Here is a 17,259-nt window from a genome sequence, read left to right as displayed (position 1 = left end):
AAATAATGCATGACCAAGTGTTTTGGCCCTTATTTGGTAATTATTCTAGCAAATAATATAAGCACCACCCAATAATTAGTCTTATACGTTAAATAGTCAAAACTCAGCCTTTTTTTCCAAGCAAAACGTTTCGAGTTAACAAGTCGCTCTAGTACCGTCGAAGCATTTAGGTGCTACTATTTTGCTGCACCAGTGACTATGGTCGGAAAGCGGTTCTATTAAATTTCTCTCCCTCATAAAATTATACTCCACCTGTACAAATATGGTGTAAACTAGGCAGGTCCAGGATTTTGAACTTGATGTATATGGGTCAGATATAATATCTGTTGAAACTTTAGTGAATTTTCACGTGTACAAGTAATCTGCATTGAGAAAATGGGTTAGGATGAACCCGCAGTCTTCTTCCATCGTTGGCGTAAACAAATTTTTGTATATATATATATATATAAAACGTTGAATTCCCTTAACACAAGCGGGCTTCTAGTACAGAAGCAAACTTAGCTCAAAATTCACTTTAGGTGGCAAGTCTCAATTCCATTACATATATGGCATTTTCTGAATCCCCTTGTCAGGCAGCCTTCTCAATCCTCAATGAGGCAAAATTTTGATTATGACATTTCATAGAGTCTAACCATTCGCATCGCGTTGAAAAATACAAATTTCTCCACCAAAAATGACATCTCTAGTTGGGTGACCACGTCAGATATTTACCTAAATCCGGAAGTCATCGTGACCTATGACATTAGATATTTACCTAACCAATAGGCCATTATGACTTACGACGTACGTGCAATCTTCATATGATTTACAACCTTAGTTGTAGACGAAGAAGATATTATCATTTATCGATATCGACAGTGCCGACCCAGATTGGTCTTCGAAAATCTCTGCATTTCAGTGGCAGATGATGCATAACAATTATAAACTGCAAGAGACAATACAAGGTTGTTCAAATTCTGCCGCAAGCTCAATATTTCCGATGGAACTCAATTTAACATCCACCCGAACTAGTGAATTACAAGGTACAACACCACTCAAACAAGGCAAAGAAAATGAGAGGGAGAAAGAAAAATGTCACAAGCAGGGAAAGTAAAATATTGGTGATCATAAAGTACTGAAAACTCCAAATGATGTTTTCTCCTCCACCTTGACAAAAATTGTTCCCAGCAACTGCCTGCCTTCCCACATCTAATACCGTCTTACGCTGTTTCACTATTTAATCCCTGTGTTCTTTCAGTAACTGACTAATTCAATTCACTTAGACGGGGCACGGTGGAATATCAAGAGTAATACCGGCTTGGATTTGACCCCAACCAATAAGACGCCAATGTTTCTCGATTCTCCGGCTAAGAGCAATTTTTTCACCTTTGCTGGTACACACTGGGGACGTCAATTGCAGTTTTGCAAACACATTTTTAACAGCAACAACCCGAGCCCCAGTTGACATAGACCCTATATTTAACATAAGGATTTCTCCCTTTGCCAACTTCGAAACTTTACCCTGCCTTTCTGTGTCCTTTGTCCTCACACCCAAAAGACGACGGAGCAAAAAGAAATTCACCTGCATTACAAAGGAGTAATGCTAGATTCAATAAAGGATATGCAAGCACATGGCATAGAAAATTAAATTGATCTAACAAGTGAGCTCACTTAACTATAAGTTAACTCAAAAACAATAAAATAGGGAAAGGAAATGATAATTCTTTACAACAGATAATGGAGTACATCACTTGTGGTTGATATTCATTACTTGAGAAACAGTTAATAGGAGATATTATAACACTCAAATTTTAGCTGTTCTATCTGAATTGTTTTGAACAAGTCATTTACCTCTAGTTCGACAAACACTTCAGGAAGTGACCCAACCTCCCCAAGAACTTGTCCCACCAATCGATCAGCACGTGTCAGTGTTGGATCCATGGTTGTTCCAACTCCAATAAGGCCTCCAGGGACGGCAAATTGTAGTTCATTTTGCTCGGCAAACAATGACACGATTCTTGAATATATGGGGGTACATTTAATGTTGCCACTTTCATCCTTGACAACAATACCTGGACGAACCTCAATCAATTGATTTACCTTCAACACACCCTGCACAAAGAATGCAACTGCTGACACCAAGTATGTAAATCCTGCTATGAGATTTTCTTAAATGTCCAGCTAAAAATAAGCACCCCAATACGGTAAAGGATAAAAACAAGAATGGTTTGTCAGGTCAATCAAAAAGCTCTATGACCAAAGAGATGTTAGCTAGTTAAAGGAAAAAAGAAACCTACCTTTAAAATACTGCCACCAGCAACGCCACCTCTGATATCATCAACTTCGAAACCAGGTTTATTAACGTCAAATGACCGAATAACGATCATATTTGGTGGTGAAGTGAAATCCCTCACTGGAATCGGAATTCTTTTCACAATATATTCACAAACAACATCAATGTTATACTTCAGTTGAGCAGAGATTGGTACAACTGGGGCACCATCTGCTACAGTCCCCTGAACATGGCGTTGAAGTACAGTATCATTATATAGCTTCATGGATCAAGCACAAAACAGAGCGAGGCTAACCAAACTGTATACCACTAACCTGAATAAATTTCTGAATAGCTTCATGCTGATTGATGGCAACATTTTCCTGAACAAGATCAACCTTATTTTGAAGAATTATTATATGTTGGAGGCGCATAATTTCAACAGCAGCTAAATGTTCAGAAGTCTGAGGCTGGGGACAGCTCTCATTAGCAGCAATAAGAAGTAATGCTCCATCCATAATTGCAGCTCCATTAAGCATTGTCGCCATGAGAATATCATGACCCTGCAGCAAAAGACACAGAATAAACACATAATCGTTCCAAAAAAATGAAATGGCTTATAGACAATAATATTATCATAACAAACCTAAAGAGCGAACAATATACCAAATATGGGGCAAAGTTCTATGCCTGGATAATATCAATCAATAACTTCTTCCATAATACTAAAAATGTACGCTCGCACACTACCCGTGAAGAGAGACAGAAGAAAGTAATTACAGAAAGAAAAAGATGCAATATTAACAGCATGTAGAAGAGATTCTCAGCCATCTTACCGTAATTGCTTTTAACACATCCAATGGTAATTTAAAGCATAAAATTTTAAAAAGCAACCAATGGTAATTTGAAACATAAAAATAGATTCCCCTTCTACGAAGAAGTGAGTGAGTTTTCTTTCATTCAATCATCACTTGTTTGACAGCTTAAACTAAGCTCCACTTTAGAGATAGTTTTTTATATCAACATCAAAATAGGTCAAGGATGGCCCACAGTTTGCAACTCGGTGGCGGTAGCTGACTTTTGCTCAATAATACAAATGGCGTTGCTTGCACCTTACGCCTAAAGAGAATACTAGTATCTAAACATAGACAAGTGAGGATAAACTGATAAATCCCACAGGCTCAGATATTCAAAACCCAAAACCATCAAATAGATGAAGAGATTTTCAGTCAACGGAACAATATAATAAGCACCTTAAAAACTCGAACGGCCAAAAATGCTGAGATGGGACTCACCACCAACAATTGAAATAAAATACCCCAAACAGAAACTTGCTATTCTAAAAAATAAAAACAGGAAGAACCAAAGGAATTCTCAGGCTTCTTCAAAATGCAACACTGGTGGAATTGATGAAGTTCCGTACAAACAAAGTAGTAATGATACACAGAAAGGCTGTCTTCAACACTTCCATTTTGGTTTTCTTCCAGAATTGCTATAGCTGGGATATCCTATGGTATATTCATCTCCGCATGTGTATACAACAAGGTTTGTCACCATGTATATCAACTTCAAAAAGAAAACAACATTAGGCAGTAGATTGCAAATGAGAAACTTACAGGACAATCAACAAAAGACACGTGTCTCAGCAATTTCATCTTGCAGCTCTCAAAACCAGGGACATCACACATGGGACTGTCTTCTTTTCCACTTCCATATGCCCTGAAAGGATTTTTGTTTTAACTCACAACAAATCGGATGAAGCAAAAAGAACACTTTCCTCTAAAATTCAAGATCTTACTTGTAGCACATGGGTCTAGGGCAGCGCTCTTCTTCGCATTTGTAAATCTTGGCATTAGCATATCCAAGCTTGATGGTAATGTTACGCTCTAGCTCATTCTTAAAACGAACAGTCTGCAATTTTACAGGGATAATTAATGGTTATTTCAAGGATAATAGTGTGAAGCCACCGAAAGCAACATCTTCTCAGCTTTTCAATTATTCTGAAATATTAATCTTTTTGTAAGTATAATTGTTAGTTCTAGACTTTCAACAATTTAAGCATAGACATAGTAATATACCAATATTAAAAGCAGCCTGCACAAGGAAAATAGAACCAAAGACTTGTTGGGATCATGTGCGAGTTTTTAAGACTCAAAGAGAGGGAGAGAGATGCTCTCCATTCTCTCTAGAACCCAGTCAACAGACAACCACCCATCAGCCTTATCTTTTGGCTGACACTTTGGGTGCAATAATGATTCTTTGCCAAGTCCAATTCTACTTGCATTTGGGATGGTGTACTAGAGAGGTGTGTAAGGAAACTCTGCAACTAGAAAAGGCAATATATCTTTTTAGGTCATAGACTTATTCTCGCAACAGAGTTCTGGACTCATTGCCTACATACACCGTGTCTCTATTTCCAATGCCGAGTTCCGTGTTCGAAAGAATTGACAAACTATGCAGAGAGCTCTTATGGAAAGGTAACAAGGAAAAGATTAGTCAAATGAAACACGGATACAAAGAAACAGGGAGGTTTGGGAAATCGAGATTTGAAGAGCCACAACAAGAGTCCACAGTGCAAGTGGATTTTTTTTTTTTTTTTTTGAGAAGGTAACATGTATGTATATTTGAATAAAAACAGTACATTGGTTGTACTGGAACATAATTACAAATGCGTAGAACAGACTACTGTTATAAATCCTAGATGTTATCTAAAACTTCTAGAATTGTAACAGTATCTTTTGTAGAGAACTGATTACACCAAAACAAAAAAGCAAAATACAATCCAACTTGATCTTTTGCAGTAAGTTGCCACTGTCCTAAAAACATTTGGAATTCCTTTCTTTCTAGATTGTCCACGATATGCATGTTGGGACAGTCCTCAATCCATCTTTGTCCCTTGTTTGAGCTCCTGCTTCATCCCAACATAAATGAACTTCAATAATCTTGCCAGGCATCACCCAAGAAGTGCCTCTTAGATCAATATTCAATATAGGCTTCCCTAGCCAATTAACAATCTGGTAGTCAGATTGATTCATCATTCTGTCTCGCTACATTCACCATATAAACATTACTTCTGTGACCTGGCCACCACAATTTGTCATTTTCCCTTCTGTAGTCCTTCAAATTTTTCAGCTGCTTGTAAAATTCAGTCACTCTAGTAACCTCTCAATCATTTAGCATTCTCCTAATTACTATATCCCAGTCTTGAGGAGTCCATACTTCTGCTACTGTATTCTGCTGATGTTGAACTAGACAGGAGATATCAGGGAAAAGCACGTCTAAACACCCATCCCCTAGCCAATTATCTTTCCAGAATAATGTATTATTTCTATTGGATACTTTACTGGATGTTTGGTTCTTCATATCAGACCCCATGGATCTCAATAAACTAACCCATAGGCTGCATTAACTTCCTTTGACATCCACTTATCTTCCTCTGCATATTTTGCTATCTGAGGTTTTTGAGAATACCTCTGTAACCATTTCATCTTGAGTACCTTATTTTGTAACTTCAGAATCCTAATTCCTAGTCCACCATAAGATTTACCAACTATGAGGGATTTCCATTTAACCATGTGGAAACCTCTTTTCTCTTTGTTTCCTTGCCATAAAAAGGATCTTCAAAGTCTGTCAATCCTTTAGATGATCACTGCTGGAATAGGAAATAGGGACATCATGTTGATAGAGTCTGGGACTGAGTTGATGAGGATGAGTGTTCCTCCATAGATAGATATTGAGATTCCCACCTAGACAACTTCTTCTTTTTTTCACTTCTCAACAACTTTGTTCCATATAGCCGTGGATTTGGACTTTGCACCCAAGGGCATGTCCAAACAAACAGTAGGTAAATTACCTACTGCTCCTCACTTAGTCAGTGACAAATGCTCCATATCATTTACTTTATTGATAGGGAAAATATAATTCTTCCTGCAGTTGATGTGTAGACCTGAGATGCCTTCAAGAAGGACCAGAATAACTCCTAGGAACCTCAGTTTTTCTTCTTTTGCATCACAAAAGATTAAAGTGTCATCAGCATATGGAGATGGGTAACCTCCAAGCTGCTACATCCATTCTTGGCCATCCCAAAACCCTTTATCCATCCATTTAATTTGTTGTGTTAACCATATATTTGAGCCATTCCATAGCTAATATGAACAAAAAGGGAGACAGATGATCTCCCTATCTTAAACCTCTGTGAACAGGAAAAAACCTTCAGGAGACCCATTATGAGAATGGAGAACCTGACAGTAGAAATGCAATGTTTTATCCTGTAAATCCATTCCTATCCTAACCCCATCCTTTTCAGCATTTTCAGTACAAATTTCAATTGATATGGTCATATGCCTTTTCGATATCTATAGATTACATAGAATTCTTGATGTTATTTTGCTCGAGTCTTAGCTATCAAAAACAGCATCCATTACTTGTCTCCCCTTGATAAAAATCATTTATTGTGTCAACACCTTTGGAATCACTTTGTATATATTACCAATCAAACTTACAGGCGTAAAATCTCTCAGTTCTTTTGCTCCTGTCTTCTTAGGAATCAGTGCTACAAATGGATTTGGAGGTTCAATTGTGAGGAATTTTATTGTCTCTAAGTTTGGCATGTCGAATCATTGAGTCACAAAACCTACTCTCCCTCCTCTCTGGTTGAGTATCTAAAAGCATACTACGGGTTTATGGGAAGTATTCTTGGCAAATTCACAGCTGGCAATGCGCAATGGGGCAAAATTAAATTCTGGCATGACTCATGGATTGGCCATTCACCTCTAAAGAATCTTTCCCGGAATTATTTAGCTTCTCTTCCAATCAATTGGCTACTATAGCTAAATATTGAGAACTTGGTATTTCCTCCGTTTGCAGCAAATGCTTAACTTACTACCTCAACTCAAACAATCTCCAGACCAATTTCCTTAGAATACATCACGGTAAAGAGTTGCTACTCTTTGCTCGCTAACCCAATCACCAACCCGCAATGGCCCTGAAAGTCCATTTGGAAGAACATGGCAGTATACAAAGTTAAATGCTTCTCTTGGTTATTGCAAATGAAGCTTGCCTTACCCTAAACAAGCTAGGAAGAAAGGAGGAGGAAGATAACAATAATTTATCTCTTCACTGCACGTTCAATGCCTAGATATAGAGTCTCTTATTCCACATCACAAGCCTTAAGTGGTGCATTCCTGGCTCTACCCTTCAGCTCTTTCAAGGATGTCATAGAAAGAATTTACATAAAACCTCTAGCCCCCTCTGGAATACCATCCCACTTGCTATTTGGTGGGTCATTTGTAAGGAAAGGAACTATAGGTTCTTGAGAAGAAGAAGATTTTGTACTTAACATCAAGAACAATCGTATATTTTTGCTTAGGCGTTGGTGCAACATGAATCCATTAGATGTATATGATAGATTGGCCATTGTCGACTTTACTAGCTCTTACATGACTTGTAGTGACCGCATCTTTTTTTGGTTGTAACTCTTCAGGGTGATGCTAGTTCTATACATAAAGGTTATACTTTACCCATCAAGAAAATAGAACTAAGGACTTGATAATCACCATGCCAAAGCAATCACTGAAAGCTATCTAGCCACAAACACATGAATATCATCAAGGACCTCAAAAGTTGATTACTCTAGCCAAATTTCCCCATTCTAATATAGGCACACTTTACCCATCAACAAAATAGAACTAAGGACTTGATAATAGCCACAAACACATGAAAGGACCTCAAAAGTTGATTACTCAAGCCAAATTTCCCCATTCTAATATAGGCTCCATCTCATGCAGCAACTTAAGCTATATGGTTTACTTCGCCATGATTTTTGACAATGTTTTTTTTTTTTTTGACAATGAATACTTCGCCATGCTAAATAAGGGAAATACTGCATTGAATTTATTTTTTCACCATACGAGATATAAAAAGGAAATGAGAAACCCTCGAAAAGCCGCACCTTTCCAAAAATTGATCAATTTGCAATTGTAGAAAATGAAACACTAATAGTTGGCAGTCAACATACCAGTGATACTCATAATGGATGATCTACAATTAAGGTGCAATACGAAACTGTGGTGACATTTTAGTAAGATCAACATATGATTTGTATTCAAGTAAGAAAAAGTAGATTAAAAGAGGCACTGACATCCCACGGGAATCTTATGAACTAAAAGAACAAACCTTGTACACTTCAATTAAATGCCATTACAAGTCTGAAATAATAATGTACCTGCACACCAGATATAGCTTTTACAACTGTTGACTTTCCGTGAGCCACATGGCCAATGGTACCTGACAAATGAAATTAAATTCAGTACCAACTCCAGTATTGTGTAAAAATGCTTGTCCACATAAAAAGAAAGGTAGATACACAAAAATCAAAATAATTTCACTCCAATATACAGAATGTGGAAGCACAAAGCAGCTCAAGATTCAACAGTCAGTTTACCAATGTTTATCGTAGCCTGACGAGAAATCACTTCAGGAGAAAGTGGATGCAGCTGCGTTACATCCAACTTGCTCAGGTCCTGCTCCATCAGTCCTTTTCGAGACATTTTGGCTGCTCTTCGATAATTTAGAGGTCAGTAATTCCTGAGCCTGTAATTTGGAACAGAAGATAAAGAATGTCATCAACAAAATTGCAGGTGACTTACGAGAGAAAACCAAGCAGTCTAATAACAAAAATAAGGCATAGAATCACAAATAAGAGAGCTTCATTAAAAAATTGTTTTGCTAGACCAAGAAGATTATCATCACTTTTTCATTCCTCATTTTAATCTCTTACAGAAAGGTTCATTTCTATATATTACGGTAGAAATAGCAGAACCTAAGGAGTGTGGGGTTCTCGCATTAGAAATTTAGCAATACACAAGAAAAGCCTACTGATGAATTGGCATTGGAGGTACAATAATGAAGAGGAAGCTTTATCATCGAAGATACTGGTGAACTAGAATCAGTTCTTTTTCCCATGGTATAGGACCATAGAAATACATTAGTAGGCGATAGGAATTCAGCAGCATGACTCATAAAAAAGGGCAGCCCGGTGGCGATAGGAATTCAGCAGCATGACTCATAAAAAAGGGCAGCCCGGTGCACTAAGCTCCCGCTATGCGCGGGGTCGGGGGAAGGGCCGGACCACAAGGGTCTACTGTACGCAGCACGACTCATATCAGAATAAGAAATAGAAAACAAACACTATTCTGGATGGATAAATGGGCTGGAATAATAGCTTGAAGGGGGATTACACTGTCCTATTTCAAATTGAAAGTAATACAGAGGCTACTCCATTCATATGACAGAAGGCAACACATTCCAGAAGAAATTACAATTATTTGGAGCTAAATGACATGCTGGAATTTCTGGGAAAATTGCTCGCACCAAGATTCAGATGTAGGAAAACGACAGATTGTATTGGGGGGAAAAGGAGGAGGGACATTTTACAGTAAAGGAATGGTATGGAAGGATATTTAGACGTAAAATATGATTGAAGAATGGCCCTGAAGCTGAAACCAAGATCCATACAAAAGTAGCATGCCTTAATTGAATAGCTACCAGGGGAGCTTCTCACACTCCAGACAATTGAGTAGAACTGGTCTTGCATTATGCAGTAGATACTTTGTACATACGACAAAAAGTGTACACTTATTTTGCACTATCCACTAATAAAGTGTGCAACGGTTATATGCTTGTGCTTGTTTGGAGTGGTTTGGTTGATGTCCTGCAACCTCAAAGAGGCTTATGAAGAATGGGGAGGTGGAGAGTTGGAAAATCCATCAGAAGTAGAGGGCTAAAGATTCATGCTTGCATCATTTGGACCATTTGTAAGCAGAGAAATAGTGTTGCTCTGATGGGATCTAAACTCCCTACTACAATATTGAAAGATATATGTTTGAATAATCTTTTTGCTTGGTTATTAACTGAATCGTGTAGATAATTCTCATATGTCTTTGGCTCTTCTAAGGTCCTTAAATTTTAGTTGGAGCTATGTGTATTTTTCACAAGAGCTAACTCCTTTATTTGCAACTCATTTACATCTTCTGGATGCTTCATGAATCAAACCTATATATAGCAGAAACTTCCTCATCAAAAGTAGTAGAAGATAGAACCTTATCGACTAAAGAGTAACCAAACGAACACACTCCAATTGGAGAGGAATTAATAATACTTTCCCATATCCCAATATCTTAAAGCAGTAATACGAGGAATTTTTAAGAGAAAAATAGAGCTCGTTACAAACTTTGCCAAACATGCCCAATTGAGTTTGCCAAACATGCCCAATTGATAGGTGACAGCATGGCAGTGTGACACACATAAATGCCAGAAACTGCACTGTGCAACATATATTAGGGAAAATTTCTTTTTCCTTTCAGTCCAAATAAGAGAACAAAGAAACCACTCAAAATGAAAATTAGATAAAAGTACAAGAAAAACTAGAATATCGCCCCTTCCTACATTTACTCTGTCATTTTGTTTGTGCTTCCGCTCGGAATAGAATGAGCCAATAGGCGCAAGCAAGCCTAGCGAATCCCAAAGATAATCCCCTGCTTGCCAGCAAGTGGTGGATAAGGTGGGCTTCCCAAGCAACTCTACCTTCTTTCCATCATCCAATAAAATATTTCAAATAAAAGCAAGATCTTGATCATGGTTAACCTCAGGTTCAAATCCCAGCAAAGACAAAAAAAACAATAGGTGATTTCTTCCCATCTGTCCTTGGCGGACAGAGTTACTTGGTACATGTTGCTGGTGGGGGGTAGCAAAGTATCACGTGGAACTAGTCAAGATACGCACAAGCTGGCCCGGATACCACGGTTATCAAAAAAGAAATATCTCAAACAAAAGCAAAAATTCAGAATTGTGAAAACAAAACTGTACTTTGAAATAGAAATACAATATCGTCACAAGATCAAAGCAAGGATTACCATTGATAATTCATCTATTAGAGCTTCTTTGCTTCCTAATTCACATCCAAAGACAAAGCAAATCGTAAACAAACTTAACTGATTTAAATAAGCGAGAGGAGAGCTTAGAGTTGAGATTAAAACACTCATAAAACCCTAATCTCAAAAATCTCACTTCATCTTCAGACAAAGTAATCCTATTAGACGCTTCGTACTGAAACGAAAACTAGAATAGAATGATAACAGTAAATATAAGTAAATGAATACAAAAAATCACAGTGAATATAAAAACAACAATATAAAATTCGATTTGAAAATAAAAAATTTGGAAGAGACGACAAGCTCGGTGGCGCCGCCGTCACGGGAGGAAGGAGGGTGGACTCACCGGAGTAGAGACAGCCGTCGGAGTGCAAATGAGAGATTGCGTGAGGTATGATTTTGGCTGATAATTATTTACTTTGACACCACCACTTTTCATGCTAATTAAATTACAACAACATCCCCTTACTTTCTAGTATTTAGAGTACTGGCCAAACTATTCTCTTTTATCTTTTTCTCTTTTTGCTACTATTAGTACTCAGGGGCGAATTTGTGTGTAAATTTTGGGTCGCGAATGAACCAATACCTCGACTTGTCTCTATGTATTATGTGTATAATTTTGAAAATATATCTAATATTAACTAAGTGAACTCATGGTCATAATAGGCTGAGTGGAGCACTGATCAAAGGTCATCTTTGTATTCTGAAGGTCATAGGTTCAATCCCCAGCTCGAGCAACTTTTTATATTTTTGTCATTATTTTCTAAAGCAATGACGAACCATCTTTATAAAATTTGTCGTCCTCACACGGTTTAATTAGTAATTTTAGTTCTCTTACTACTTACATGTAAAAATGTCTTTTTTGCAGTGGGTCTCACGTCCAATTCTACTTTGCAAGTTAGTCAACCATTGCTTTTTATCTTAGTAATAATTGTATATTTTTATAAATAAGATCATCTTTACGTGCCTTTCTACAAGGCTTAAATTTCTAATTCCAAAAGCATTCTTGATCAAAATATAACATAATTTTACATTTGAAGGCTTCAAAACGATTCTAATCGTTCACCAATGTGCTGCAGTTTTACTTTTTATATACTCTAATTATAAGTTTACTGAGATCTTGGGAGTATGTAGTGTTTTTAATTTTTATATTTATTAGTTCAAAATAAATAATGTTTTACAGTAAAAAGGTATTGATTTTTTCTCAAATTTATCCTTGTTTAGATAAGTGAATTCTTACATTAAATTTGTACTATTTAGTTAAAAATAATTTAGTGGAAACACTTTTTACTTTCTAGGGGTAAGTGATTTCTTAAAGGATGTGCACACGCTAAAAACACTTGCAATATGGATAGGATGGGGTACCTTATAGATTAATTTAGGTAACTTTGGAGCAACATTTTCTTTTTTTAATTGAAACATTTATTAGGATTTACTATACATTTAAACATGTCCCATGTCATATATTCCTCTCCATATTATTTTTTCTCTTTTTCTTTTTTAGTTTCTCATCCAGTGTCTGGTCCGGCCCTGCATTGGAGCTCGACTAAACCCGTGTTCGTGCCGCGTAGGCCCATTTGGGGGAAGCTCTCCCTATCATGATTTTTTCTGTACCCGGGGCTCGAACCCTAAACATTTGGTTAAGGGATTATAAGCAGCTCATCTGCTGCACCACATCTTTTGGTGGTCATATTATTCTCTCTATTTGTTTTACATCTCCAAAATTTTTCTTTTTTAATAAGCTCATATATGCTTACAAATATAAAAAGTATAATTTATTAAATGGTATCATATAGTGTTGAAAATAAAAGTATTGTTATCAATTAAGATCAGATTATTTTTAAAATCTCTTGTTTGGTTTATTAAGAGTTAATCCTTTTAAGCATAAAATATATATAAAAAATTAAATTGATTATTGAGGATCATTTTAATGAATTTAGGTTATATCTTGAATTTCGTCTAAAACTAAGGCTAAAAACCACATTTAACTAGCATAAATCCTTGACACATAAAATAATGAGTGAAAAATTAATAAATATCAAAGAAGTCTATCCTATTAATTAAAAAAAAATCACATTCTCATCAATTCATAAAAATACAAAAAATAAAAAAAAACTTCAATTCATGATCTTCGCCAAGTTGTAATTTTCATACTTTATCATGTTAGTTTATAGAATATGAAATCACTTGCGTCTGTTTGATATTTGCTAATTTTCCTGCTAAACTTGTTTCCTCATAGATAAATTTTTCTTTTAAGGTTATTCAATTATATGTTGCAGAAACTTTAATAATTATGAAAACTTATCAACAAGATATGATTAACTTGCAGTTATATTAAATTCATTAAGTAGTAGAAAAATGTGACACAAATTATACTTATTTAATATAAATTATGTACTGTTTTTGAAGAAATAGCACGATTTGTCCGTCAAATGCGTTGGTCTTTAATTAAGTTTTGCCCTCCAAATGGGATGGTCTTTAATTTTTGCCCTTTAGCAATCGAACGGTGTAAGCTCCCTAGGGAAAAAAGGCATAATTTGTAGGATATTATGATGTGAAAAATATAAACTTATGTCCCGCGAAAAACATGACACCATTTTTGTTATGAGGGTAAAAATTAAAGACCAACATAAAATAGGGTCGAAAGTGCAAATATATATTGAGTAACCCCGGGCCTCCCGTAACTAGTATATTAATATAAGGGAGAATCCCACTTTTTTGTAGTCCTCACATAGATTTTCTTGTCTTTTTTACCCCTTAATTGAAGTTTTATGACTTTGTAACTCTTCATACATTTGGGTAAAATTTATGAACTTCAAGGACTTTTTACATGTCACTAAAATGATGATGTCATGGAAAAGGAAATAGTGACCCCACAACTACATATTTGAGCCTTTCTTTTATGTGAAAATATTATTAAATTTGTTTCAAATTATATTTTTCCTTAAAATTTATTATAGACAAGTAAAGAATTATCATGTCATTCAATTTCTATCTTAATATAGGCTTAATTATTTAATTAAATTATTATTTTTATAATATTATTTATTATTTATTGATGTTATTTACCACTTATCATTTGCTATGTGAAATTTTTATTCGCTCGATTAAACGTAAAGTTTATTTTTTTTATTATTTTCTCCTGTAATTTTATGTAATACATGTTGGATAACATAAGTATTAACAAAGATTTTACTTAAGGTAGGATTAAGTTTTAAATTAAAGAATAAACACAAATAACTTATAACATTGTTAAATACTTTATCAAGAATATAACTTATAGTCATTCCATCTAAATCGTAAAATAACTTTCATAGTACGGTTGTCAATTAATCTAATTTAATATGCACACACTTTTAACATAAAATTTATCTAATAAATAACTATATTACAAGACAAACGATGATTTTTCTCATATATATTATGAAAATGTATGAAGAAAATATAATTTGACCTCCAAATAGTACTAAACAATTGCAAAAATTATAGTTTTCACTTTTTTTAATATTAAAATATTTTACGAACTACAATAATCAATATTTTATATAATTCGGGACAAAATAGCAAAGTTCAACACGAGAAAAGTTTTTTATAGTGTAGATTCCATAAAATTTTCCATTAAATTAAGAAAAAAAGTTATTTCTTAACCTACATCTTTTGGAAGGAAAAAGAAAGCTTAAAAACAATTCAATTCATTGACCTTTTTTTGTATGGTTTAATTTGAAAGAACAAAAGTATTTTTAATTATTTATATTTAATCATACAACAATATTGTAGCATTAAATATTTTAGCATTAGTTGAATACTGTATAATCTAATGCAAAAAATAAGTTAGTTAACATCGGTTCAATTCAATGAAAAAAATGAAATTAATTATATATATGATAAAGTACAATTTGAATCACCGGAGAGTATAATCTCAAAAGAATTTAATGAAACAAAATTAGAAGAGCCTTCGTGCATGCATTTGTTTGATTTTTTTTTTTTTTCAAAAAAAGTCTAATATATAAACGAGGAAAAATGTTCTTTAACTTTCAGATACTTTTTGGTACTTTATATTTTATAAATCCTCAGATAGTGTCAAACTGTTGTTACAAAACAAAGAAACAAAAGTAGAATTTTTTTTTAAAAAATACCGCAAATTCAATTCTTAATGTTAGTAAGCCCGAGCCAAATGACACTAGTTTTGGTAATAGACGAGACTATATTTCATTAACAAAATGTTTTCTTTTTCTATAGAGAATTTGTGGCAATGCTAACGTTAGCAACAAAAGGCTATATTGGGATATTTTTTAGAGAGAGAATGCACCCTACTTTCTCTAACTGCTCTCTAGAAAACTAACTGACAAACCACAAATGAATGTGAACCAACCACCAAATGACCCCCTAATTACCCTGGTCCCGTCCGACCCGTCGGATCCAGCGAACACTATAATGAAGGAAGACCAAACCACTGTTGGCTCTTATAAAGAAATTATTTTGGAAAAAAAAATCTATCCTCATATACTCTCTATAACGATGCAAAAAGTTATGGCAAAGAACCCGTTCCCCTGAAGAAGAGCATGGGAATTCCGATGCTATCCTCTTTACTGTAGATGAGAGGAATAGAATCTATTTCCCATGGCGCTACTCTCTTATTATTAAAATCTGTGGAAAAAAAAAAAAGCAAACCATCAAATTCTCAAATCCAAACTCGTAGTTATGTGGAACCCATCTGAGCAGTCGATCTTGATCGACGATTTCTTCATCGTCAAGTTCGGCCTAGAGGAAAACATGGTAAAAGCTCTCCATGGAGGACCCTGGTTCATAGCAAGGAGATTTCTCTCAGTCAGAAAATGGGAACCAAATTTCATGGCCAAAGAATCCACCCTAACTAGCACTGCCATCTGGATCAGACTTCCCTAATTACCCACAGAGTTTTACGATAATGCTATCCTAGAAAAAGTGGGAAGGAAATTAGGAAAACACTTGCACTTCATCGACTCTTCGAGGTCGATATGCGAGAATTTACATGGAAGTACCCATAAAAACCCAGTGGAGAACTCAGTTACAATAGGGAAATAAAAAACAATCGATTCTCTATGAGGGAGAAGGCATACTATTTAAACATGTGGCAGAATTGGCCACATCATTGATAAATGCCAATTCCAAAGGAAAACCTCCCTAATGACTTCACCTGAGAAATCTGCCCTCGGATTCTCCCACAAACCAATAAATGAATAGAAAACAGTAGATTTTTCAAAGAAGAAGAACTCCGTAGCGTTGGAAAAAGCACAAAAAAGAGATGGAGGAGCAACGATGAGGACTCAGGTAAAAAAATTTGATGCTGCATCAGGTAAGTTCGTATACCTCTCGATCCCACTCCTAGAAACCTCACTACTAAAAATAATAATTTTGGAGCTTTCTCTACGGCGGAGGAATCCGACCAAGCATCTCAAAAAACGGCCAACATGGACCCAAAAACCGACCCCAAACACTTCTAGAAACCTCTCTAACATATGTGATCAACCCCCAAGTGAAGTTAAGGAACTAAAGTGAGAATCAAGTGCCAAAGGGTTCCAAAGTGTTGTTAAAGCTTGTTTCTCCTCTTTGTAGTAGCTTTGGAGTATGCTTCAAGGTGACATAATCTTGAAATTGAAGCACTCTTGAGTTCTTGAGGTAAGATTCTATCTTATTTCCATGTTTATCAGTTTATGTGAGGGTTATACCAGGTTTAGAGGGAAAGAAGTTAGAGGGAAGGTTCAAATATGAACTTAGGTTTATGTTGGATTGTAATCTAATTTGAGCCATGATTGTTAATGTGTTTTGAGTTAAATTCTTGTTGTATGGATAATAGTTGACGTTGAGATTATGTTGAGGTCGTTATACTTGGTGTATTTGGAAGAAGGAGGTGTCTAGGTGTAGTATACGAAACGTATATCGGGTTGGTCAATTGTATATCTCTAAATATTGATAATATGAGTTTAAAGAGGATCGTATGAGGTTGTTGTGTTGATTGCTGGTTGTTGGATATGATGAGATGATTAAGAAATAGGGGCAATGCTACCCGTTTCATTTTGAAAACGATATATCGTTTGA

General features: G+C 35.5%; 1 protein-coding gene across 1 annotated transcript; it reads right to left on the bottom strand.

The window, feature by feature from the left end:
* Positions 1–870: 870 nt before the first annotated feature.
* On the bottom strand, positions 871–11,684 carry LOC132034382 (eukaryotic translation initiation factor 2 subunit gamma-like). Its single transcript, XM_059424716.1, has 9 exons — positions 11,528–11,684; positions 8,694–8,842; positions 8,475–8,536; positions 4,050–4,162; positions 3,868–3,970; positions 2,587–2,814; positions 2,277–2,495; positions 1,831–2,091; positions 871–1,561 (listed from the first exon to the last, which is right to left on the bottom strand). The coding sequence occupies exons 2-9, from the start codon at positions 8,797–8,799 to the stop codon at positions 1,259–1,261; spliced, it is 1,395 nt and encodes a 464-aa protein (XP_059280699.1). The 5' UTR covers positions 8,800–8,842; positions 11,528–11,684; the 3' UTR covers positions 871–1,258.
* Positions 11,685–17,259: the final 5,575 nt, after the last annotated feature.

Source organism: Lycium ferocissimum, chromosome 10 (assembly GCF_029784015.1).
Source record: "Lycium ferocissimum isolate CSIRO_LF1 chromosome 10, AGI_CSIRO_Lferr_CH_V1, whole genome shotgun sequence".
NCBI lineage: Eukaryota > Viridiplantae > Streptophyta > Magnoliopsida > Solanales > Solanaceae > Lycium > Lycium ferocissimum.
Note: the sequence above shows the minus strand (reverse complement) of the source record. Positions and strands in the feature narration are given on the sequence as shown.